The sequence below is a fragment of the Salvelinus namaycush genome, unplaced genomic scaffold, assembly GCF_016432855.1.
Source record: "Salvelinus namaycush isolate Seneca unplaced genomic scaffold, SaNama_1.0 Scaffold230, whole genome shotgun sequence".
Taxonomy (NCBI): Eukaryota; Metazoa; Chordata; class Actinopteri; order Salmoniformes; family Salmonidae; genus Salvelinus; species Salvelinus namaycush.
Genome location: NW_024059120.1, coordinates 230753 through 258130, shown reverse-complemented (window position 1 = coordinate 258130; position 27378 = coordinate 230753). Strand labels below are relative to the sequence as shown.

At 45.6% G+C, this 27378-nt stretch overlaps 1 protein-coding gene across 1 annotated transcript in view; it reads right to left on the bottom strand.

Annotated features, from left to right (window-relative positions):
• The window catches only part of fam120c (family with sequence similarity 120C), a 71830-nt gene that overhangs the window by 23486 nt on the left and 20966 nt on the right, over positions 1–27378 (bottom strand). The window contains exons 3-8 of the mRNA XM_038984329.1: positions 19451–19533; positions 19131–19259; positions 14692–14794; positions 14467–14540; positions 7165–7421; positions 2869–3094 (exon numbers count right to left, since the gene is read on the bottom strand). Of these exons, the coding sequence (XP_038840257.1) occupies positions 2869–3094; positions 7165–7421; positions 14467–14540; positions 14692–14794; positions 19131–19259; positions 19451–19533 (872 nt within the window). The remainder of the gene's footprint in view (positions 1–2868; positions 3095–7164; positions 7422–14466; positions 14541–14691; positions 14795–19130; positions 19260–19450; positions 19534–27378) is intronic.

The window sequence follows — 27378 nt, the reverse complement described above, 5'->3', positions numbered from 1 at the left end:
CTGTGTTACCTTGGTCAGTATGTGGTATATCTGTGGATACATCAGTCCTCTGTGTCACCTTGGTCAGTATGTGGTATATCTGTGGATACATCAGTCCTCTGTGTTACCTTGGTCAGTATGTGGTATATCTGTGGATACATCAGTCCTCTGTGTCTGTTACCTTGGTCAGTATGTGGTATATCTGTGGATACATCAGTCCTCTGTGTTACCTTGGTCAGTATGTGGTATATCTGTGGATACATCAGTCCTCTGTGTCTGTTACCTTGGTCAGTATGTGGTATATCTGTGGATACATCAGTCCTCTGTGTCTGTTACCTTGGTCAGTATGTGGTATATCTGTGGATACATCAGTCCTCTGTGTCTGTTACCTTGGTCAGTATGTGGTATATCTGTGGATACATCAGTCCTCTGTGTTACCTTGGTCAGTATGTGGTATATCTGTGGATACATCAGTCCTCTGTGTCTGTTACCTTGGTCAGTATGTGGTATATCTGTGGATACATCAGTCCTCTGTGTCTGTAGTACCTTGGTCAGTATGTGGTATATCTGTGGATACATCAGTCCTCTGTGTTACCTTGGTCAGTATGTGGTATATCTGTGGATACATCAGTCCTCTGTGTTACCGTGGTCAGTATGTGGTATATCTGTGGATACATCAGTCCTCTGTGTTACCGTGGTCAGTATGTGGTATATCTGTGGATACATCAGTCCTCTGTGTTACCTTGGTCAGTATGTGGTATATCTGTGGATACATCAGTCCTCTGTGTCTGTTACCTTGGTCAGTATGTGGTATATCTGTGGATACATCAGTCCTCTGTGTTACCTTGGTCAGTATGTGGTATATCTGTGGATACATCAGTCCTCTGTGTTACCGTGGTCAGTATGTGGTATATCTGTGGATACATCAGTCCTCTGTGTCTGTAGTACCTTGGTCAGTATGTGGTATATCTGTGGATACATCAGTCCTCTGTGTTACCGTGGTCAGTATGTGGTATATCTGTGGATACATCAGTGCTCTGTGTTACCTTGGTCAGTATATGGTATATCTGTGGATACATCAGTCCTCTGTGTTACCTTGGTCAGTATGTGGTATATCTGTGGATACATCAGTCCTCTGTGTTACCTTGGTCAGTATGTGGTATATCTGTGGATACATCAGTCCTCTGTGTTACCTTGGTCAGTATGTGGTATATCTGTGGATACATCAGTCCTCTGTGTCTGTAGTACCTTGGTCAGTATGTGGTATATCTGTGGATACATCAGTCCTCTGTGTTACCTTGGTCAGTATGTGGTATATCTGTGGATACATCAGTCCTCTGTCTGTTACCTTGGTCAGTATGTGGTATATCTGTGGATACATCAGTCCTCTGTGTTACCTTGGTCAGTATGTGGTATATCTGTGGATACATCAGTCCTCTGTGTCACCTTGGTCAGTATGTGGTATATCTGTGGATACATCAGTCCTCTGTGTCTGTTACCTTGGTCAGTATGTGGTATATCTGTGGATACATCAGTCCTCTGTGTTACCTTGGTCAGTATGTGGTATATCTGTGGATACATCAGTCCTCTGTGTCACCTTGGTCAGTACGTGGTATATCTGTGGATACATCAGTCCTCTGTGTCTGTTACCTTGGTCAGTATGTGGTATATCTGTGGATACATCAGTCCTCTGTAGTACCTTGGTCAGTATGTGGTATATCTGTGGATACATCAGTCCTCTGTGTTACCTTGGTCAGTATGTGGTATATCTGTGGATACATCAGTCCTCTGTGTCACCTTGGTCAGTATGTGGTATATCTGTGGATACATCAGTCCTCTGTGTTACCTTGGTCAGTATGTGGTATATCTGTGGATACATCAGTCCTCTGTGTCTGTTACCTTGGTCAGTATGTGGTATATCTGTGGATACATCAGTCCTCTGTGTTACCTTGGTCAGTATGTGGTATATCTGTGGATACATCAGTCCTCTGTGTCTGTTACCTTGGTCAGTATGTGGTATATCTGTGGATACATCAGTCCTCTGTGTCTGTTACCTTGGTCAGTATGTGGTATATCTGTGGATACATCAGTCCTCTGTGTCTGTTACCTTGGTCAGTATGTGGTATATCTGTGGATACATCAGTCCTCTGTGTTACCTTGGTCAGTATGTGGTATATCTGTGGATACATCAGTCCTCTGTGTCTGTTACCTTGGTCAGTATGTGGTATATCTGTGGATACATCAGTCCTCTGTGTCTGTTACCTTGGTCAGTATGTGGTATATCTGTGGATACATCAGTCCTCTGTGTCTGTTACCTTGGTCAGTATGTGGTATATCTGTGGATACATCAGTCCTCTGTGTTACCTTGGTCAGTATGTGGTATATCTGTGGATACATCAGTCCTCTGTGTCTGTTACCTTGGTCAGTATGTGGTATATCTGTGGATACATCAGTCCTCTGTGTCTGTTACCTTGGTCAGTATGTGGTATATCTGTGGATACATCAGTCCTCTGTGTCTGTAGTACCTTGGTCAGTATGTGGTATATCTGTGGATACATCAGTCCTCTGTGTCTGTTACCTTGGTCAGTATGTGGTATATCTGTGGATACATCAGTCCTCTGTGTTACCTTGGTCAGTATGTGGTATATCTGTGGATACATCAGTCCTCTGTGTTACCTTGGTCAGTATGTGGTATATCTCTGGATACATCAGTCCTCTGTGTTACCTTGGTCAGTATGTGGTATATCTGTGGATACATCAGTCCTCTGTGTTACCTTGGTCAATATGTGGTATATCTGTGGTATATCTGTGGATACATCAGTCCTCTGTGTTACCTTGGTCAGTATGTGGTATATCTGTGGATACATCAGTCCTCTGTGTCTGTAGTACCTTGGTCAGTATGTGGTATATCTCTGGATACATCAGTCCTCTGCGGTGTCTGTGTTCTGCTACTCTCAACACTTCAGCGCTGACTTGAGGAAGAGGGGGCGTGGTTATGTCCATGTGACTCCGCGTCGCCATCGACAACAGCGATGGAATGTTACCGTGGGAACCATCCCCTCCGCCCCCTCGACAGGACGGATCGTCCCACCTGGAGGACTTGTCTGGCAGATGGCTGAAAAAGAGAGAGAGAAGAGAGGGGGAGAAGGAGAGAGAGACAGGAGTGAGACATGGGAGAGACGAGGGAGAGAGGAGAGGAAAGAGGGGAGAGAGAAAGGGGAGAAAGAGGAAAAGGGAGAGAGAGAGGAGAGAGGAGAAGGGGGAGAGAGAGAGGAGGGAGAGAGAGGAGGAGGAGGGAGAGAGGAGAAGGGAGAGAGAGAGGAGAAGGGGGAGAGAGAGGAGAAGGGAGAGAGACAGGAGAAGGGAGAGAGACAGGAGAAGGGAGAGAGACAGGAGAAGGGAGAGAGACAGGAGAAGGGAGAGACAGGAGAAGGGAGAGAGACAGGAGAAGGGAGAGAGAGAGGAGGAGGGAGAGAGAGAGGAGAGGGGGAGAGAGAGAAGAGAGGAGGGGGGAGAGAGGAGAAGGGAGAGAGAGGAGAAGGGAGAGAGAGAAGAGGGGGGAGAGAGAGAAGAGGGGGGAGAGAGAGAAGAGGGGGGAGAGAGAGAAGAGGGGGGAGAGAGGAGAAGGGAGAGAGAGAGGAGAAGGGAGAGAGAGAAGAGGGGGGAGAGAGAGAAGAGGGGGGAGAGAGAGGAGAAGGGAGAGAGGAGAAGGGAGAGAGAGAAGAGGGGGAGAGAGAGAAGAGGGGGAGAGAGAGAAGAGGGGGGAGAGAGAGAAGAGGGGGGAGAGAGAGAAGAGGGGGAGAGAGAGAAGAGGGGGGAGAGAGAGAAGAGGGGGAGAGAGAGAAGAGTGGGGAGAGAGAGGAGAAGGGGGAGAGAGAGGAGAGGGGGGAGAGAGAGGAGAGGGGGGAGAGAGAGGAGAGGGGGAGAGAGAGGAGAGGGGGGGAGAGAGGAGAAGGGAGAGAAGGGAGAGGGGAGAGAGAGGAGAAGGGAGGAGAGAAGAGGGGAGAGAGAGAAGAGGGGGGGAGAGAGGAGAAGGGAGAGAAGGGAGAGGGGAGAGAGAGGAGAAGGGAGGAGAGAAGAGGGGAGAGAGAGAAGAGGGGGGAGAGAGAGAGAAGAGGGGGGAGAGAGAGAGAAGAGGGGGGGAGAGAGAGAGGAGAGGGGGAGAGAGAGGAGAGGGGGAGAGAGAGAGAAGAGGGGGGAGAGAAAGGAGAGGGGGGAGAGAGAGAGGGTGTTGCAGCTAAGACAAAACAATGTTGCAACAGGTTGCAGTGAACGCAGTAACATTGGTGACGTCAAGCCACACAGGCCTTCATGAATAAACTATGAGTGTATCAGTGTGTGAGGGTGTATCAGTGTGTGTATCAGTTGTGTGTGTGTGTGTGTGTATTAGTGTGTTGTGTATGTATTAGTGTGCTGTGTGTGTATGGGCGTATCAGTGTGTGTGTGTGTGTGTGTGTATCAGCGCGTACAGTATACCGCCTGGTATAGAGGTCCTGGATGGCAGGAAGCTTGGCCCCAGTGATGTACTGGGCCGTACACACTACCCTCTGTAGAGGTCCTGGATGGCAGGAAGCTTGGCCCCAGTGATGTACTGGGCCGTACACACTACCCTCTGTAGAGGTCCTGGATGGCAGGAAGCTTGGCCCCAGTGATGTACTGGGCCGTACACACTACCCTCTGTAGAGGTCCTGGATGGCAGGAAGCTTGGCCCCAGTGATGTACTGGGCCGTACACACTACCCTCTGTAGAGGTCCTGGATGGCAGGAAGCTTGGCCCCAGTGATGTACTGGGCCGTACACACTACCCTCTGTAGAGGTCCTGGATGGCAGGAAGCTTGGCCCCAGTGATGTACTGGGCCGTACACACTACCCTCTGTAGAGGTCCTGGATGGCAGGAAGCTTGGCCCCAGTGATGTACTGGGCCGTACGCACCACCCTCTGTAGTGCCTTTGGACCATGAAAGTTTGTTGATGTGGACACCAAGGAACTTGAAGCTCTCAACGTGCTCCACTACAGCCCCGTCGATGAGAATGGGGGCCTGTTCAGTCCTCCTATTCCTGTAGTCCACGATCATTTCCTTTGTCTTGATCATGTTGAGAGAGAGGTTGTTGTCCTGGCACCACACAGCCAGGTCTCTGACCTCATCTCTTTATAGGCTGTCTCGTCGTTGTCGGTGATCAGGCCTTCCTGTTGTGTCAGAATGCAAATTGGAGTGGGTCTAGGGTTTCTGTTTCAAAGCACTTCATGGCTACAGACGTGAGTGCTACGGGTTGGCAGTCCTTTAGGCAGGTTACCTTGGTGTTCTTGGACACAAGGACTATGGAAGTTTGCTTGAAACATGTTGGTATTACAGTGAAGACACTTGCCAGTTGGTCAGCGCATGCTCAGAGTACACGTCCTGGTAATCTGTCTGGCCCCGTGGCCTTGTGAATGTTGACCTGTTTAAAAGGTCTTACTCAAGTCGGCTACGGAGAGCTTGATCACACAGTCATCCGGAACAGCTGGTGCCATCATGCATGCTTCAGTGTTGATTGCCTAGAAGCACGCATATTAGTCATTTAGCTCATCTGGTAGGCTTGTGTCACTGGGCAGCTCACGGCTGTGCTTTGTAGTCCGTAATAGTTCGCAAGCCCTGCCACATCCGACGAGCATTGGAGTTGGTGTAGGATTCAATCTTAGTCTGTATTGACGCTTTCCCTGTTTGGTGGTTTGTCGGATGGCATAGCGGGATTTCTTATAAGCTTCCGGGTTAGAGTCCCGCTCCTTGAAAGGGGCAGCTCTACCATTTAGCTTATTGCAGATGTTGCCTGTAATCCATGGCTTCTGGTTGTGGTATGTACGTACAGTCACTGTGGGGACGACGTCATCGATGCACTTATTGATGAATCTAGTGACTGATGTGGTGTATTCCTCAATGCCATCGGAAGAATCCCGGAACGTATTCCAGTCTGTGCTAGCAAAACAGTCCTGTATCTTAGCATCTGCGTCACCTGACCACTTCTGTATTGAGTGAGTCACTGGTACTTCCTGCTTTAGTTTTTGCTTGTTAGCAGCAATCAGGAGGATAGAATTATGGTCAGAATTGCCAAATGGAGGGCGAGGGAGAGCTTTGTACGCGTCTCTGTCTGTGGAGTAAATGTCTAGAGTTGTTTTCTCTCTGGTTGCACATGTGACATGCTGGTAGAAATGAGGCAAAACAGATTTAAGTTTCCCTACATTAAAGTCCCCGGCCACTAGGAGCACCGCCTCTGGATGAGCGTTTTCCTGTTTGCTTATGGCCGTATACAGATCATTGAGTGTTGTCCTGTTTGCTTATGGCCGTATACAGCTCATTGAGTGTTGTCCTGTTTGCTTATGGCCGTATACAGATCATTGAGTGTTGTCCTGTCTGCTTATGGCCGTATACAGATCATTGAGTGTTGTCCTGTCTGCTTATGGCCGTATACAGATCATTGAGTGGAGTCCTGTCTGCTTATGGCCGTATACAGATCATTGAGTGTTGTCCTGTCTGCTTATGGCCGTATACAGCTCATTGAGTGTTGTCCTGTCTGCTTATGGCCGTATACAGATCATTGAGTGTTGTCCTGTCTGCTTATGGCCGTATACAGATCATTGAGTGTTGTCCTGTCTGCTTATGGCCGTATACAGATCATTGAGTGAGGTCTTAGTGGCAGCATCGGTCTGTGGTGGTAAATAAGACAGCTACGAAAAACATATATGAAAACTCTCTTGGTAAATAGTGTGGTCCTACGGCCTATCATGAGATACTCTACCTCAAGCGAGCAAAACCTCGAGACTTCCTTACTATTTGATTTGATGCACCAGCTGTTACTGACAAATAGACACAGACCATCACACCTTGTCTTAGCAGAGCCAGCTGTATGTTACCCATGCCGTCTTTCAGCCTTGTCTTAGCAGAGCCAGCTGTATGTTACCCATGCCGTCTTTCAGCCTTGTCTTAGCAGAGCCAGCTGTATGTTACCCATGCCGTCTTTCAGCCTTGTCTTAGCAGAGCCAGCTGTATGTTACCCATGCCGTCTTTCAGCCTTGTCTTAGCAGAGCCAGCTGTATGTTACCCATGCCGTCTTTCAGACACAACTCGTGGAAACAGAAGATTAGTTTTATGTGTGTATCTGTGTGTTTGTGTGTGTGTGTGTGTGTGTGTGTGTGTGTGTGTGTGTCTTACTTGCTGCTGTCGTTTGGTTCATCTCCATCAGAAGATGATGAAGGAGAGGGGGAGGGCCCAGAGGGAGCGGCCGCATGGTGATTCGGTAATCTACTTCCTCCCTGGTCATATGGAGCTGACCAATCGGTGAAGGCCATTTTCCCTGCCAGTGAATCGTTGCAGTCCTGCAGGGGAGGTGGGTGGTTCTGGAACAGAGAGGTGTTGCCTGGTCCGTACGGAGCATTCTGATAGGGTGGTTTTACACCCTGGTGGGGGAACTGGGGAGAGAGAGAGATGTTAGAACTACAACAAGCTGGAATACAGCCATTGTTGCTGGTTAAGTGATAGCAAGAGTCAACTGAGTCAATACAGGAAGAACAGCTACTGTACTGCTGAGTCAATACAGGAAGAACAGCTACTGTACTGCCGAGTCAATACAGGAAGAACAGCCACTGTACTGCCGAGTCAATACAAGAAGAACAGCTACTGTACTGCCGAGTCAATACAGGAAGAACAGCCACTGTACTGCCGAGTCAATACAAGAAGAACAGCTACTGTACTGCCGAGTCAATACAGGAAGAACAGCCACTGTACTGCCGAGTCAATACAGGAAGAACAGCCACTGTACTGCCGAGTCAATACAAGAGAGGAGCCAGCTACTGTACTGCCGAGTCAATACAAGAGAGGAGCCAGCTACTGTACTGCCGAGTCAATACAAGAGGAGAGCCAGCTACTGTACTGCTGAGTCAATACAAGAGGAGAGCCAGCTACTGTACTGCTGAGTCAATACAAGAGAGCCAGCTACTGTACTGCTGAGTCAATACAAGAGAGCCAGCTACTGTACTGCTGAGTCAATACAAGAGGAGAGCCAGCTACTGTACTGCTGAGTCAATACAAGAGGAGAGCCAGCTACTGTACTGCTGAGTCAATACAAGAGGAGAGCCAGCTACTGTACTGCTGAGTCAATACAAGAGGAGAGCCAGCTACTGTACTGCTGAGTCAATACAAGAGGAGAGCCAGCTACTGTACTGCTGAGTCAATACAAGAGGAGAGCCAGCTACTGTACTGCTGAGTCAATACAAGAGAGGAGCCAGCTACTGTACTGCTGAGTCAATACAAGAGAGGAGCCAGCTACTGTACTGCTGAGTCAATACAAGAGAGGAGCCAGCTACTGTACTGCTGAGTCAATACAAGAGAGGAGCCAGCTACTGTACTGCTGAGTCAATACAAGAGAGGAGCCAGCTACTGTACTGCTGAGTCAATACAAGAGAGGAGCCAGCTACTGTACTGCTGAGTCAATACAAGAGAGGAGCCAGCTACTGTACTGCTGAGTCAATACAAGAGAGGAGCCAGCTACTGTACTGCTGAGTCAATACAAGAGAGGAGCCAGCTACTGTACTGCTGAGTCAATACAAGAGAGGAGCCAGCTACTGTACTGCTGAGTCAATACAAGAGAGGAGCCAGCTACTGTACTGCTGAGTCAATACAAGAGGAGAGCCAGCTACTGTACTGCTGAGTCAATACAAGAGGAGAGCCAGCTACTGTACTGCTGAGTCAATACAAGAGGAGAGCCAGCTACTGTACTGCTGAGTCAATACAAGAGGAGAGCCAGCTACTGTACTGCTGAGTCAATACAAGAGGAGAGCCAGCTACTGTACTGCTGAGTCAATACAAGAGAGGAGCCAGCTACTGTACTGCTGAGTCAATACAAGAGAGGAGCCAGCTACTGTACTGCTGGGTCAATACAAGAGAGGAGAGCCAGCTACTGTACTGCTGAGTCAATACAAGAGAGGAGAGCCAGCTACTGTACTGCTGAGTCAATACAAGAGAGGAGCCAGCTACTGTACTGCTGAGTCAATACAAGAGAGGAGCCAGCTACTGTACTGCTGAGTCAATACAAGAGAGGAGCCAGCTACTGTACTGCTGAGTCAATACAAGAGAGGAGCCAGCTACTGTACTGCTGAGTCAATACAAGAGAGGAGCCAGCTACTGTACTGCTGAGTCAATACAAGAGAGGAGCCAGCTACTGTACTGCTGAGTCAATACAAGAGAGGAGCCAGCTACTGTACTGCTGAGTCAATACAAGAGAGGAGCCAGCTACTGTACTGCTGAGTCAATACAAGAGAGGAGCCAGCTACTGTACTGCTGAGTCAATACAAGAGAGGAGCCAGCTACTGTACTGCTGAGTCAATACAAGAGAGGAGCCAGCTACTGTACTGCTGAGTCAATACAAGAGAGGAGCCAGCTACTGTACTGCTGAGTCAATACAAGAGAGGAGCCAGCTACTGTACTGCTGAGTCAATACAAGAGAGGAGCCAGCTACTGTACTGCTGAGTCAATACAAGAGAGGAGCCAGCTACTGTACTGCTGAGTCAATACAAGAGAGGAGAGCCAGCTACTGTACTGCTGAGTCAATACAAGAGAGGAGAGCCAGCTACTGTACTGCTGAGTCAATACAAGAGAGGAGCCAGCTACTGTACTGCTGAGTCAATACAAGAGGAGAGCCAGCTACTGTACTGCTGAGTCAATACAAGAGGAGAGCCAGCTACTGTACTGCTGAGTCAATACAAGAGGAGAGCCAGCTACTGTACTGCTGAGTCAATACAAGAGGAGAGCCAGCTACTGTACTGCTGAGTCAATACAAGAGAAGAGCCAGCTACTGTACTGCTGAGTCAATACAAGAGAGGAGCCAGCTACTGTACTGCTGAGTCAATACAAGAGAGGAGCCAGCTACTGTACTGCTGAGTCAATACAAGAGAGGAGCCAGCTACTGTACTGCTGAGTCAATACAAGAGAGGAGCCAGCTACTGTACTGCTGAGTCAATACAAGAGAGGAGCCAGCTACTGTACTGCTGAGTCAATACAAGAGAGGAGCCAGCTACTGTACTGCTGAGTCAATACAAGAGAGGAGCCAGCTACTGTACTGCTGAGTCAATACAAGAGAGGAGCCAGCTACTGTACTGCTGAGTCAATACAAGAGAGGAGCCAGCTACTGTACTGCTGAGTCAATACAAGAGAGGAGCCAGCTACTGTACTGCTGAGTCAATACAAGAGAGGAGCCACCTACTGTACTGCTGAGTCAATACAAGAGAGGAGCCACCTACTGTACTGCTGAGTCAATACAAGAGAGGAGCCACCTACTGTACTGCTGAGTCAATACAAGAGAGGAGCCACCTACTGTACTGCTGAGTCAATACAAGAGAGGAGCCACCTACTGTACTGCTGAGTCAATACAAGAGAGGAGCCACCTACTGTACTGCTGAGTCAATACAAGAGAGGAGCCACCTACTGTACTGCTGAGTCAATACAAGAGAGGAGCCACCTACAGTACTGCTGAGTCAATACAAGAGGAGAGCCAGCTACTGTACTGCTGAGTCAATACAAGAGGAGAGCCAGCTACTGTACTGCTGAGTCAATACAAGAGGAGAGCCAGCTACTGTACTGCTGAGTCAATACAAGAGGAGAGCCAGCTACTGTACTGCTGAGTCAATACAAGAGAGGAGCCAGCTACTGTACTGCTGAGTCAATACAAGAGGAGAGCCAGCTACTGTACTGCTGAGTCAATACAAGAGGAGAGCCAGCTACTGTACTGCTGAGTCAATACAAGAGGAGAGCCAGCTACTGTACTGCTGAGTCAATACAAGAGGAGAGCCAGCTACTGTACTGCTGAGTCAATACAAGAGGAGAGCCAGCTACTGTACTGCTGAGTCAATACAAGAGGAGAGCCAGCTACTGTACTGCTGAGTCAATACAAGAGGAGAGCCAGCTACTGTACTGCTGAGTCAATACAAGAGGAGAGCCAGCTACTGTACTGCTGAGTCAATACAAGAGGAGAGCCAGCTACTGTACTGCTGAGTCAATACAAGAGAGGAGCCAGCTACTGTACTGCTGAGTCAATACAAGAGAGGAGCCAGCTACTGTACTGCTGAGTCAATACAAGAGAGGAGCCAGCTACTGTACTGCTGAGTCAATACAAGAGGAGAGCCAGCTACTGTACTGCTGAGTCAATACAAGAGGAGAGCCAGCTACTGTACTGCTGAGTCAATACAAGAGGAGAGCCAGCTACTGTACTGCTGAGTCAATACAAGAGGAGAGCCAGCTACTGTACTGCTGAGTCAATACAAGAGGAGAGCCAGCTACTGTACTGCTGAGTCAATACAAGAGGAGAGCCAGCTACTGTACTGCTGAGTCAATACAAGAGAGGAGAGCCAGCTACTGTACTGCTGAGTCAATACAAGAGAGGAGCCAGCTACTGTACTGCTGAGTCAATACAAGAGAGGAGCCAGCTACTGTACTGCTGAGTCAATACAAGAGGAGAGCCAGCTACTGTACTGCTGAGTCAATACAAGAGGAGAGCCAGCTACTGTACTGCTGAGTCAATACAAGAGGAGAGCCAGCTACTGTACTGCTGAGTCAATACAAGAGGAGAGCCAGCTACTGTACTGCTGAGTCAATACAAGAGGAGAGCCAGCTACTGTACTGCTGAGTCAATACAAGAGGAGAGCCAGCTACTGTACTGCTGAGTCAATACAAGAGGAGAGCCAGCTACTGTACTGCTGAGTCAATACAAGAAGAGAGCCAGCTACTGTACTGCTGAGTCAATACAAGAAGAGAGCCAGCTACTGTACTGCTGAGTCAATACAAGAGAGGAGCCAGCTACTGTACTGCTGAGTCAATACAAGAGAGGAGCCAGCTACTGTACTGCTGAGTCAATACAAGAGAGGAGCCAGCTACTGTACTGCTGAGTCAATACAAGAGAGGAGCCAGCTACTGTACTGCTGAGTCAATACAAGAGAGGAGCCAGCTACTGTACTGCTGAGTCAATACAAGAGAGGAGCCAGCTACTGTACTGCTGAGTCAATACAAGAGAGGAGCCAGCTACTGTACTGCTGAGTCAATACAAGAGAGGAGCCAGCTACTGTACTGCTGAGTCAATACAAGAGGAGAGACAGCTACTGTACTGCTGAGTCAATACAAGAGGAGAGCCAGCTACTGTACTGCTGAGTCAATAAAAGACGAGAGACAGCTATTGTACTGCTGAGTCAATACAAGAGGAGAGCCAGCTACTGTACTGCTGAGTCAATACAAGAGGAGAGCCAGCTACTGTACTGCTGAGTCAATACAAGAGGAGAGCCAGCTACTGTACTGCTGAGTCAATACAAGAGGAGAGCCAGCTACTGTACTGCTGAGTCAATACAAGAGGAGAGCCAGCTACTGTACTGCTGAGTCAATACAAGAGGAGAGACAGCTACTGTACTGCTGAGTCAATACAAGAGGAGAGACAGCTACTGTACTGCTGAGTCAATACAAGAGGAGAGACAGCTACTGTACTGCTGAGTCAATACAAGAGGAGAGCCAGCTACTGTACTGCTGAGTCAATACAAGAGAGGAGCCAGCTACTGTACTGCTGAGTCAATACAAGAGGAGAGCCAGCTACTGTACTGCTGAGTCAATACAAGAGGAGAGCCAGCTACTGTACTGCTGAGTCAATACAAGAGGAGAGCCAGCTACTGTACTGCTGAGTCAATACAAGAGGAGAGCCAGCTACTGTACTGCTGAGTCAATACAAGAGGAGAGCCAGCTACTGTACTGCTGAGTCAATACAAGAGAGGAGCCAGCTACTGTACTGCTGAGTCAATACAAGAGGAGAGCCAGCTACTGTACTGCTGAGTCAATACAAGAGGAGAGCCAGCTACTGTACTGCTGAGTCAATACAAGAGGAGAGCCAGCTACTGTACTGCTGAGTCAATACAAGAGGAGAGCCAGCTACTGTACTGCTGAGTCAATACAAGAGGAGAGCCAGCTACTGTACTGCTGAGTCAATACAAGAGGAGAGCCAGCTACTGTACTGCTGAGTCAATACAAGAGGAGAGACAGCTACTGTACTGCTGAGTCAATACAAGAGAGGAGCCAGCTACTGTACTGCTGAGTCAATACAAGAGGAGAGCCAGCTACTGTACTGCTGAGTCAATACAAGAGGAGAGCCAGCTACTGTACTGCTGAGTCAATACAAGAGGAGAGCCAGCTACTGTACTGCTGAGTCAATACAAGAGGAGAGCCAGCTACTGTACTGCTGAGTCAATACAAGAGAGGAGCCAGCTACTGTACTGCTGAGTCAATACAAGAGAGGAGCCAGCTACTGTACTGCTGAGTCAATACAAGAGAGGAGCCAGCTACTGTACTGCTGAGTCAATACAAGAGAGGAGCCAGCTACTGTACTGCTGAGTCAATACAAGAGAGGAGCCAGCTACTGTACTGCTGAGTCAATACAAGAGGAGAGACAGCTACTGTACTGCTGAGTCAATACAAGAGGAGAGCCAGCTACTGTACTGCTGAGTCAATACAAGACGAGAGACAGCTACTGTACTGCTGAGTCAATACAAGAGGAGAGCCAGCTACTGTACTGCTGAGTCAATACAAGAGGAGAGCCAGCTACTGTACTGCTGAGTCAATACAAGAGGAGAGCCAGCTACTGTACTGCTGAGTCAATACAAGAGGAGAGCCAGCTACTGTACTGCTGAGTCAATACAAGAGGAGAGCCAGCTACTGTACTGCTGAGTCAATACAAGAGGAGAGACAGCTACTGTACTGCTGAGTCAATACAAGAGGAGAGACAGCTACTGTACTGCTGAGTCAATACAAGAGGAGAGACAGCTACTGTACTGCTGAGTCAATACAAGAGGAGAGCCAGCTACTGTACTGCTGAGTCAATACAAGAGAGGAGCCAGCTACTGTACTGCTGAGTCAATACAAGAGGAGAGCCAGCTACTGTACTGCTGAGTCAATACAAGAGGAGAGCCAGCTACTGTACTGCTGAGTCAATACAAGAGGAGAGCCAGCTACTGTACTGCTGAGTCAATACAAGAGGAGAGCCAGCTACTGTACTGCTGAGTCAATACAAGAGGAGAGCCAGCTACTGTACTGCTGAGTCAATACAAGAGAGGAGCCAGCTACTGTACTGCTGAGTCAATACAAGAGGAGAGCCAGCTACTGTACTGCTGAGTCAATACAAGAGGAGAGCCAGCTACTGTACTGCTGAGTCAATACAAGAGGAGAGCCAGCTACTGTACTGCTGAGTCAATACAAGAGGAGAGCCAGCTACTGTACTGCTGAGTCAATACAAGAGGAGAGCCAGCTACTGTACTGCTGAGTCAATACAAGAGGAGAGCCAGCTACTGTACTGCTGAGTCAATACAAGAGGAGAGCCAGCTACTGTACTGCTGAGTCTATATCACAGAAATGTGGAGGCTAACATGAACCCCACCATTACACAGTAAGCTTAGGAGCTAATAACTAGTTACATCAGAGACATGTGACTCCTACCTGCGTCTTTACAGTCTGCATCGCCCCCATGTGGCCAGGAGGTCCACCAAACGGAGCCGGCCCAAACCCTGGCACTACACACAGACAGAGAAATAAATGACTTGTCCAATTTAGCAGGTCTAACAAGTATTTAAGAAAAAGCTTTAGCCAATCGTGCTTGTGTCACTGACTACAAGAGATACTGTATGACGGACAGCGGCCTTCGCCAATTGCGGGGTTACTCACAGAGGTAGGGGGAGGTTCCCATGGAGAGTGGGCGGGGTTTAGAGGCAGCTGAGAAATACTCCACAGCTCTCTTAAAACGCTGCACCTTGTCCTCCATACGAGACTAGAGGAGGGAGACAAATATATATTTATTTAACCTTTATTTAAACAGGGAGCCACATTGAGCTTGAAACATCTATTTTACAAGAGAGTCCTGTACACATTACAATAAAAATAGAATATTAAAACATAAGTGTATAAAACAATAGAATTCAGCACAATAAAACAATTTACATTTAATAACAGCACACAATTAACAAACGCAATCCCATTCAACTACATAGAGGTCCTCAATCAATAATGTTAAATCCCTGAGTGGCACCAGCACATCTAGCTGCAGTGAACTCTGCAGACTGTTCCACACAGAGGCAATAAAAACACACATTTTCCCAAATCTGTAGAGACTGGAGGGATCTCTAGTGTTATCCATTCCTGTGAACGCGTTATTTCAATATGAAGAAACAATCTTAGATCTTAGCTTCTTAGTCAGATGTTTTATTTGTGTTATGAAGGACACCTTGTCATCAATCCAGACACCCAGGTACTTGTATTGAGAAACAAGCTCAATTTGGGCTCCATTTATAGCGCAGATATGCAGGTTCTCAGGGTCAATATTTCATGACCTAGAGAACAGCATGAGCTTGGTTTTACTTAGTATTTACACTAATTTAAGATCTGTAAGTGATTTCTGAACTGAATCAAAGTCATGCTGAAGTTCACGAATGGCCTTCTGCACTGAGGGTCAGCCCCAACCCTGAGGTGGCACCGAGGGTCAGCCCTAACCCTGAGGTGGCACCGAGGGTCAGCCCTAACCCTAACCCTGAGGTGGCACCGAGGGTCAGCCCTAACCCTGAGGTGGCACCGAGGGTCAGCCCTAACCCTAACCCTGAGGTGGCACCGAGGGTCAGCCCTAACCCTGAGGTGGCACCGAGGGTCAGCCCTAACCCTAACCCTGAGGTGGCACCGAGGGTCAGCCCTAACCCTGAGGTGGCACCGAGGGTCAGCCCTAGCCCTGAGGTGGCACCGAGGGTCAGCCCTAACCCTGAGGTGGCACCGAGGGTCAGCCCTAACCCTGAGGTGGCACCGAGGGTCAGCCCTAACCCTGAGGTGGCACCGAGGGTCAGCCCTAACCCTGAGGTGGCACCGAGGGTCAGCCCTAACCCTGAGGTGGCACCGAGGGTCAGCCCTAACCCTGAGGTGGCACCGAGGGTCAGCCCTAACCCTGAGGTGGCACCGAGGGTCAGCCCTAACCCTGAGGTGGCACCGAGGGTCAGCCCTAACCCTGAGGTGGCACCGAGGGTCAGCCCTAACCCTGAGGTGGCACCGAGGGTCAGCCCTAACCCTGAGGTGGCACCGAGGGTCAGCCCTAACCCTGAGGTGGCACCGAGGGTCAGCCCTAACCCTGAGGTGGCACCGAGGGTCAGCCCTAACCCTGAGGTGGCACCGAGGGTCAGCCCTAACCCTGAGGTGGCACCGAGGGTCAGCCCTAACCCTAACCCTGAGGTGGCACCGAGGGTCAGCCCTAACCCTAACACTGACCCTAACCCTAACACTGAGGTGGCACAGGAATACATAACTGTGTCATCTGCATAGAGATGAATGTTACACGTATTAACAGTGGACCCAAAATCGAACCCTAAGGAACATCTTTTTGAATATCAATTCAGATTTAACCCCGTCTATCAAGATGGCCTGAGTTCTGTCACTAAGATAATTCTGATTTAACCCCATCTATCAAGATGGCCTGAGTTCTGTCACTAAGATAATTCTGATTTAACCCCATCTATCAAGATGGCCTGAGTTCTGTCACTAAGATAATTCTGATTTAACCCCATCTATCAAGATGGCCTGAGTTCTGTCACTAAGATAATTCTGATTTAACCCCATCTATCAAGATGGCCTGAGTTCTGTCACTGAGATAATTCTGAAACCATAAACAGGATGTACAGTGGAAGAAACAGTAGTGAACCCTTTGGAATTACCTGGATTTCTGCATAAACTGGTCATAAAATTTGATTTGATCTTCATCTGGGTCACAACAGTAGACAAACAGTCTAATACCACACAGCTATTGTATTTTTCTTGTCTATATTGAATACATCATTTAAACATTCACAGTGTAGGTTGGAAAAAGTATGTGAACCCCTAGGCTAATAACTTCTCTAAAAGCTAATTGGAGTCAGGGGTCAGCTAACCTGGAGTCCAATCAATGAGAAGAGATTGGAGATGTTGGTTAGAGCTGCCCTCTCACAAAATGTGAGTTTCCTATTCACAAGACGCATTGCCTGATGTGAACCACGCCTCGAACAAAACAGATCTCAGAAGACCTACGATTAATAATTGTTGACTTGCATAAAGCTGGAAAGGGTTACAAAAGTATGTTCATCAGTCCACGGTAAGACACATTGTCTATAAACGGAGAAAGTTCAGCCCTGTTGCTACTCTCCCTGGGACTGGCCGTCCTGCAAAGATGACTGCAAGAGCACAGCGCAGAACGCTCAATGAGGTTAAGAAGAATCCTAGAGTGTCAGCTAAAGACATCTCTGGAACATGCTAACATCTCTGTTGACGAGTCTGCGATACGTAAAACACTAAACAAGAATGGTGTTCATGGGAGGACACCACGGAAGAAGCCACTGCTGTCCAAAAAACCATTGCTGCAAGTCTGAAGTTTACAAAAGTGCACCTGGATGTTCCTCAGCTCTACTGGCAAAATATTCTGTGGACAGATGAAACTATAGTTGAGTTGTTTGGAAGGAACACAACACTGTGTGGAGAACAAAAGGCACAGCAACATCAAAACCTCATCCCAACTGTAAAGTCTGGTGGAGGGAGCATCATGGTTTGGGGCTGCTTTGCTGCCTCAGGGCCTGGACAGCTTGTCAAATGAATTCCCAAGTTTATCAAGACATTTTGCAAGAGAATGTAAGGCTATCTGTCTGCCAATTGAAGCCCAACAGAAGTTGGGTGATGCAATTGGACAACAAGACAAAACACAGAAGTAAATCAACAACAGAATAGCTTCAACAGAAGAAAATACACCTTCTGGAGTGGCCCAGTCAGAGTCCTGACCTCAACCCAGTTGAGATGCAGTGGCATGACCTCAAGAGAGAAGTTCACACCAGACATCCTAAAAATATTGCTGAAATGAAACAGTTTTGTAAAGAGGAATGGTCCAAAGTTCCTCCTGACCGTTGTGCAGGTCTGATTCACAACTACAGAGAACGTTTGGTTGAGGTTATTGCTGCCAAAGGAGGGTCAACCAGTTATTAAATACAAGGGTTCACATACTTTTCCCACCCTGCAATGTTTACACGGTGTGTTCAATAAAGACATGAAAACGTTTAATTGTGTGTGTGTTATTAGTTTAAGCAGACTGTGTTGTGACCCAGATGAAGATCAGATCCAACATACTGTTTCCTGCCACTGATTATCCCAGGTCTATTCTTGATCATTTCTTCATCAAAACAGAACGATCAACAGTGTCCAACGCCTTTGACAGGTCAATGAACAAGGCAGCGGTCAATTTCACGCCATATGTATTGAATTAAAAATGAAATAAATCATGAAAATGAAAAATAAAGTTGAGAATGTAAACATATTTGAGGACGGATGAAATATTGGATGTTGAAATCATAAATCAAACAATTAGAAGCAAAATGTATAGAATTGTAAACAAAAATAAGACATTAAAAGCAAAACCCCAAAAAGCGAGAGCAAAACTCTGACAAATTATTTTTTTTAAATATTTGAAAACGATTGCATCCGTTTGGTTACGCTACTCATATCTCTGCTTTCACTGAGTCTTTTCGATTGCGAGTTTTGGCATTATTTTCCCATGAAGGGCGGGGTTTAGGGGGAGGCGTAGACAATGAGTCTCCTTTGGACTGCTAGTTTTGCAGTGACGGTTCATCTTAACCCAATCAATGAACTTTTTTTCTATTGGCTACTTAAGTAGACGGTCTGATGTCACCACTACGCTCCAAGTCTCCCCCCCGCATGCTCTGAACTTGGCGAAGCAGTTACACCTGCGCCCAACGTTGTGCAACAGGCAATTCACATATTTACCTACGTAGTTAGAAGGGTCAGAGCCAGTGACACATCATCAAATTATTAGAGAGAGAGAGAACAGAGAGAGAGAGAACAGAGAGAGAGAGAACAGAGAGAGAGAGAACAGAGAGAGAGAGAACAGAGAGAGAGAGAACAGAGAGAGAGAGAACAGAGAGAGAGAACAGAGAGAGAGAGAGAGAGAGAGGGACAGAGAGAAAGAGAGAGGACAGAGAGAGAGAGGGACAGAGAGAAAGAGAGAGAACAGAGACAGAGGGACAGATAGAGGGAAAGAGAGAGAGAGAACAGAGAGAGAGAGAGAACTAGTGGTGTGTGTGTGTGTGTGTGTGTACCTGTGACTGTTTGAAGACGTCTCTGGCGATAACGTCAAGGTTCCCCAGGTCTTTAATGGAGGAGACGTACTCTGACACCGCCTTGATAACCACCTCACAGGGAGGCAGCACCAACTGGTGGGCACGCACCTAGAGGGTTAGAGGTTAGGGGTCAGACACCGCCTTGATAACCACCTCACAGGGAGGCAGCACCAACTAGTGGGCACGCACCGAGAGGTCAGAAGTTATAGATGATGGGCCAGACAGCAGGGGTATAGCTTAATGTTATGGTTTAGAAGTAAATAGAAGATATCGTCAGGATTAAAGGTCAGAGGTTATACCTTGAGTGAGGCCAGGGGGTGTTCTGGTCCTAAAAGGCTCCAGTGGAAGGCAGCCAGGTCCTCATCAGGGAGAATATGGTTGCCTATTGGGGGGGGAGAAAAAGAGGGATTGAGAAAGCCCAGTTGTATGTGTTTGAGCAAAATTCCAAATGCCTGTACGGCCAGAATAAAGGTTTTAATGAACGTTTGTTTGCTTGTTCTCGTGTTTTGATTTTTGGTCTCATCTCCTTCGCTCCTCCGTGCTTTGTGCATTTTCCCATTTACACCAGAGATCTGTAAATAATGATGAGATGCACTTCTCCGCCATAACAATAGGAGTCGTCCCAAAGGCAGGAAGGCAGGCGACAAGCTGAGGTCCAAAATAAACCCAGAGAAACACATTGGCCTTACTTTGGACACATTTATCTTTGCCTCTTCCTCTACGGTTTACACACACCAAGCCCCTCCCCCTGCCTCTCACGCCAAGCCCCTCACCCTGCCTCTCACGCCAAGCCCCTCCCCCTGCCTCTCACGCCAAGCCCCTCCCCCTGCCTCTCACGCCAAGCCCCTCCCCCTGCCTCTCACGCCAAGCCCCTCCCCCTGCCTCTCACGCCAAGCCCCTCCCCCTGCCTCTCACGCCAAGCCCCTCCCCCTGCCTCTCACGCCAAGCCCCTCCCCCTGCCTCTCACGCCAAGCCCCTCCCCCTGCCTCTCACGCCAAGCCCCTCCCCCTGCCTCTCACGCCAAGCCCCTCCCCCTGCCTCTCACGCCAAGCCCCTCCCCCTGCCTCTCACGCCAAGCCCCTCCCCCTGCCTCTCACGCCAAGCCCCTCCCCCTCCCTCTCACGCCAAGCCCCTCCCCCTGCCTCTCACGCCAAGCCCCTCCCCCTGCCTCTCACGCCAAGCCCCTCCCCCTGCCTCTCACGCCAAGCCCCTCCACCTGCCTCTCACGCCAAACCCCTCCCCCTGCCTCTCACGCCAAACCCCTCCCCCTTTTTTTTTTACACCTTTATTTAATCTTTATTTAACTAGGCAAGTCAGTTAAGAACACATTCTTATTTTCAATGACGGCCTAGGAACGGGGCAGAACGACAGATTTTTAACCTTGTCAGCTCGGGGGATCCAATCTTGCAACCTTACAGTTAACTAGTCCAATGCTCTAACACCTGATTACATTGCACTCCACGAAGAGCCTGCCTGTTAGCGAATGCAGTAAGCCAAGGTAAGTTGCTAGCTAGCATTAAACTTATCTTACAAAAAACAAGACTGTCATTGCTCCAATGTGTACTTAACCATAAACATCAATGCCTTTCTTAAAATCAATACACAAGTATATATTTTTAAACCTGCATATTTAGCTAAAAGAAATCCAGGTTAGCAGGCAATATTAACCTCTTTGGGCTGCAGGGGCAGTATTGAGTAGCCTGGATAAAAGGTGCCCATTTCAATCGGCCTCATACTCAATTCTTGCTCGTACAATATGCATATTATTATTACTATTGGATAGAAAACACTCTAGTTTCTAAAACCGTTTGAATTATATCTGTGAGTAAAACAGAACTAATTTTGCAGCAAACTTCCTGACAGGAAGTGGAAAATCTGAAATCGATGCTCTGTTCTAGGGCCTGCCTATAAATGTCCTTGATATTTATTAGAATACATGCACTTCATACGTCTTCCACTAGATGTCGACAGGCAGTGAGAGAAGAAATGGAGTGTATAACTTGATCTGGGGTCGAATAAAAGCTCTTTGTATGACGTGTCACCAGTTTCCTGTTTTCTGGAGAGCGTGTGATAAGCTGTCGTTATAGACGACTAATATCTCCGGCTTTGATTTTATTTGATACATGTGACAATATCATCGTAAAGTATGTTTTTTCAATATAGTTTTATTAGATTATTGAAATTTATTCGGGACGTTAGGCGTGTTGCGTTGTGTGCCTTTGTTCAGGAAGGAGAGCTTCGCGCCACTTTGCTAGCTTTCCGTGCTAATTGACTGGAGAAGAGGACATTCTAAAACCAAACAACGATTGTTCTGGACAAAAGACCCCTTGTACAACATTCTGATGAAAGATCATCAAAAGTAGGACTCATTTTATGATGCTATTTCATATATCTGTCGAACATGTTGTACTAGTAGTTTGCGCCCAGAGTTTGGGCACTCTCTCGCTATAACTAAGCTGGATGTCGTAATGAAGTTATTTTTAGAATTCTAACACGGCGATTGCATTAAGAACTAGTGTATCTATCATTTCCTATACAACATGTATTTTTTAGTAATGTTTATGAATAGTTATTTGGTCAGAATATGTGGGTGTCAGAAAAATATCCGGACGTTGTGGGAAAAATATGCTACGTTAGCACAATGTATAACCACTGATTTCAGCTCTAAATATGCACATTTTCGAACAAAACATAAGTGTATGTATAACCTGATGTTATAGGACTGTCATCTGATGAAGCTTATCAAGGTTAGTCAAAAATTATATATCTTTTGCTGGTTTGTTACGATCGCTAACTTTTGCTGCTGGGAATGGCTTGTGTTTCTGGCTATTGTGGTAAGCTAATATAACGCTATACTGTGTTTTCGCTGTAAAACACTTAAGAAATCGGAAATATTGGCTGGAATCACAAGATGCCTGTCTTTCATTTGCTGTACACCATGTATTTTTCAGAAATGTTTTATGATGAGTATTTAGGTATTTGACGTTGGTGTCTGTAATTACTCTGGCTGCTTCGGTCCTATTTGTGACGGTAGCTGTGATGGTAGCTGCAATGTAAAACTGATTTATACCTCAAATATGCAAATCATTTTTCGAACAAAACATAGATTTATTGTATAACATGTTATAAGACTGTCATCTGATGAAGTTGTTTCTTGGTTAGTTTGGTTGGTTCTTGGTTAGTTAGGTTGGCTTGGTGCATGCTACCTGTGCTGTGAAAAATGTCTGTCCTTTTTTGTATTTGGTGGTGAGCTAACATAAATATATGTGGTGTTTTCGCTGTAAAACATTTTAAAAATCGGACATGTTGGCTGGATTCACAAGATGTTTATCTTTCATATGCTGTATTGGACTTGTTAATGTGTGAAAGTTAAATATTTCTAAAAAATATATTTTGAATTTCGCGCCCTGCACTTGAAGTGGCTGTTGTCATATTGTGCCCGGCTTCGGGCTTGCAGCCCAAAGAAGTTAACCAGGTGAAATTGTGTCATTTCTCTTGCGTTCATTGCACGCAGAGTCAGGGTATATGCAACAGTTTGGGCCGCCTGGCTCTTTGCGAACTAATTTGCCAGAATTGTACATAATTATGACAACATTGAAGGTTGTGCAATGTAACAGGAATATTTAGACTCATGGATGCCACCCGTTAGATAAAATACAGAACGGAATAAACGTTTTATTTTCGAGGTGATAGTTTCCAGATTAGTCAAAGGTATATGGTTTAGAGAGAAATAGTCGACGCGTTATAATTCCTGTAATAACTTGCGGCTGAACTTGAAAGGGGTTCCTTCGTTATTTTACCGTTCATGTCTTCCATGGAGAATGTCTTGATCTACTTCAAATATGGTCTGTGTTTCGTGCAGGTTTAAACCGCCTCAACGTTTTGATACCCGTGTAAATCTCACTAGGATAAGGTAACGTTTGTCAACATATTTTCATAAATCCACTCTACAACAAAAATGATCTTCGCTTATATTTAGCCAATATTGATCAGAGTTACCTTGTCCTATGGATATCTACACAGTTATAAAATTGGCACGGTGGTGTAAGCCTACACGAAACACAGACCTTATTTATAGTGAATCTAAAAATATCCTATGGAAAAAATGAAGAAACCGCTTTTCAGATTTTGCTAGAAGGTGTCATGGGAATTATGACTCGCACTTTGGTTGTCAATTCTTACCATGCCCATTATTAAAATAGGATTTCCTGCATATAGAAATTAAAGTTTTTGTTTTGAACATTCATCACAGGTAACTTAAACTCTATTTTTATTCAAACAGTTGAGAGTATTTGTCTCCTAAGCAGACTCTTCAGTATCATTGTCACTTCAGAGCTGTGTGAGTATGTGTGTGTGTATTTATGTATTATATTAAGTTAAAATAAAAGTGTTCATTCAGTATTGTTGCAATTGTCATTATTACAAAAATGTGTGTGTGTATGATATATATATATATATATATATAACATTTTTTTTCGAATAAATCGGCATCGGCTTTTTTTGTCCTCCAATAATCGGTATCGGTGTTGAAAAATCATAATCGGTCGACCTCTAGTAGACATACCTCCAAGTGGTTCAGTTGGGAGGTCTGGACAATTTTGTAATAGCTAAAACAATTTGAATGGTCCGCTGGGACATTTTGATTGAATGTTACTTTTCAAGAACCCTCCCCTAGGGCTGTGGCGGTCATGACATTTTGTCAGCCGGTGATTGTCAAGCAAATAACTGCCGATCTCACGGCAATTGACAGTTAACTACGAAACACATTTAGCATCTCCTGGCTTCCAGCCTACAAGTCACTAATGCAGACTTTTGGAACATTCACATTTTAAAAAGTCAAATAAATCCATGTAATATATCCTACACCACCACAATAAATCCATGTAATATATCCTACACCACCACAATAAATCCATGTAATATATCCTACACCGCCACAATAAATCCATGTAATATATCCTACACCGCCACAATAAATCCATGTAATATATCCTACACCGCCACAATAAATCCATGTTATATATCCTACACCGCCACAATAAATCCATGTAATATATCCTACACCGCCACAATAAATCCATGTAATATATCCTACACCGCCACAATAAATCCATGTAATATATCCTACACCGCCACAATAAATCCATGTAATATATCCTACACCGCCACAATAAATCCATGTAATATATCCTACACCGCCACAATAAATCCATGTAATATATCCTACACCGCCACAATAAATCCATGTAATATATCCTACACCGCCACAATAAATCCATGTAATATATCCTACACCGCCACAATAAATCCATGTTATATATCCTACACCGCCACAATAAATCCATGTTATATATCCTACACCGCCACAATAAATCCATGTAATATATCCTACACCGCCACAATAAATCCATGTAATATATCCTACACCGCCACAATAAATCCATGTAATATATCCTACACCGCCACAATAAATCCATGTAATATATCCTACACCGCCACAATAAATCCATGTAATATATCCTACACCGCCACAATAAATGCATGTAATATATCCTACACCGCCACAATAAATCCATGTAATATATCCTACACCGCCACAATAAATCCATGTAATATATCCTACACCGCCACAATAAATCCATGTTATATATCCTACACCGCCACAATAAATCCATGTAATATATCCTACACCGCCACAATAAATCCATGTAATATATCCTACACCGCCACAATAAATCCATGTAATATATCCTACACCGCAACAAAAAATCCATGTAATATATCCTACACCGCCACAATAAATCCATGTAATATATCCTACACCGCCACAATAAATCCATGTAATATATCCTACAATAAATCCATTATTTATTTTAGACAGAAAATGTGGAATGTTCAGAAGAACAGAATAGCGTATTCTGAGTTGTCCTCATGTTATGCCCTGATCTGGCTATGCCATATGTTTGTGGGCTACACTAGTTCATTTAGCAGAATAGATTTGGTTAGATTTCCGTGACATTATTTTATAGTATATAGTAATACAATTGAACAAAGCTGAATAAAATAAAGGATATTTTCTCCAAGTGATTTGAGGGAGTCTTCACATGCGGCTATTCTGTGTTGAGCGGTTAACAAAGAAACTGGTACTCCTATATGATTAATATAGAGTTACTTATTTAACTTTAGTTGTGATAAACATTGGCCTATGTTTTAATTTTTTATATATTCTAAGGCTGCATCATGCGACTAATGAGGATTTGAAAAAAGTCGCATGAAAGGCATGAGCTCTGATTAGCTTCTTTGTGCAGGCTGTACACACTATCACTCTCATTCACAATTTGATAAAGCCTTGAATTTCCTGTCTGCATCCCCTTTGGTTGGCCATAATGCCCCCTAAAAAAAATCCATTCCCTTGGGCTGAATATATTATAATTCCCTTCTCCCGGCTGGTCGCTCCGAAGCGCCTCTCACTGACAAGGCTCTCCAAGTGATCGGGTCTTTCTCACAGGCTACAAGTGAAGACAGACATCGGGAACTCAACTGTGCGCGCTTATCCATTTCTGGAGGTGCATATTTGAAGATCTGGCCACATTTACTTCGTCAGCCAACAAGATGAGTAGGCCCAACGAACAGCAAAAGCACTAGTCTATGTCAATCTACTATCCCCCATAGTATCAAAAGTCGACCTATTCTATTCTGTGAAATATTTATTCCAAACCTAGTCTGGGACCGTTGTGGGATGCGATAGATCCCAACTACTTGCATCAAAAAACCTGTTTTAAGCAATAAGCCTGACAACAGATCAGAACGTTCAGCTTAAAATGTTGATCAACTATTAGGCGATTTCTTCACATTATAAGCGCAGCAATACGCACACGGCAGTAGGATAGGCGAAAATGTTCCATTAGTGGAAAACACCACTATCAAAAGTGACCGGAAATGCAATTATGCATATAATGCTTTTATTATAAAGGTGCATTTTTATGCTGAAAATTATCTTCCCCAAACTGGAAACTCACGCGCTGCTTACATATGCCAGTTAGGCTCTACACCCCTTGTAAAGCGGATTAATGTGCTTAAATATAAGAAGTTATTTGGTCACTTTATATGGGCTGGGCTACATGAGGTGTGATACTAACCTTACCAAAACATATAGGACTATGGGCTAGGCTACATGAGGTGTGATACTAACCTTATTAAAACATATAGGACTATGGGCTGGGCTACATGAGGTGTGATACTAACCTTATTAAAACATATAGGACTATGGGCTAGGCTACATGAGGTGTGATACTAACCTTATTAAAACATATAGGACTATGGGCTAGGCTACATGAGGTGTGATACTAACCTTATTAAAACATATAGGACTATGGGCTAGGCTACATGAGGTGGGATACTAACCTTATTAAAACATATAGGACTAGGCTACATGAGGTGTGATACTAACCTTATTAAAACATATAGGCCTATGGGCTAGGCTACATGAGGTGTGATACTAACCTTATTAAAACATATAGGACTATGGGCTAGGCTACATGAGGTGTGATACTAACCTTATTAAAACATATAGGACTATGGGCTAGGCTACATGAGGTGTGATGCTAACCTTATTAAAACATATAGGACTATGGGCTAGGCTACATGAGGTGTGATACTAACCTTATTAAAACATATAGGACTATGGGCTAGGCTACATGAGGTGTGATACTAACCTTATTAAAACATATAGGACTATGGGCTGGGCTACATGAGGTGTGATACTAACCTTATTAAAACATATAGGACTATGGACTAGGCTACATGAGGTGTGATACTAACCTTATTAAAACATATAGGACTATGGGCTAGGCTACATGAGGTGTGATACTAACCTTATTAAAACATATAGGACTATGGGCTAGGCTACATGAGGTGTGATACTAACCTTATTAAAACATATAGGACTAGGCTACATGAGGTGTGATACTAACCTTATTAAAACATATAGGCCTATGGGCTAGGCTACATGAGGTGTGATACTAACCTTATTAAAACATATAGGCCTATGGGCTAGGCTACATGAGGTGTGATACTAACCTTATTAAAACATATAGGGCTATGGGCTAGGCTACATGAGGTGTGATACTAACCTTATTAAAACATATAGGACTATGGGCTAGGCTACATGAGGTGTGATACTAACCTTATTAAAACATATAGGACTATGGGCTAGGCTACATGAGGT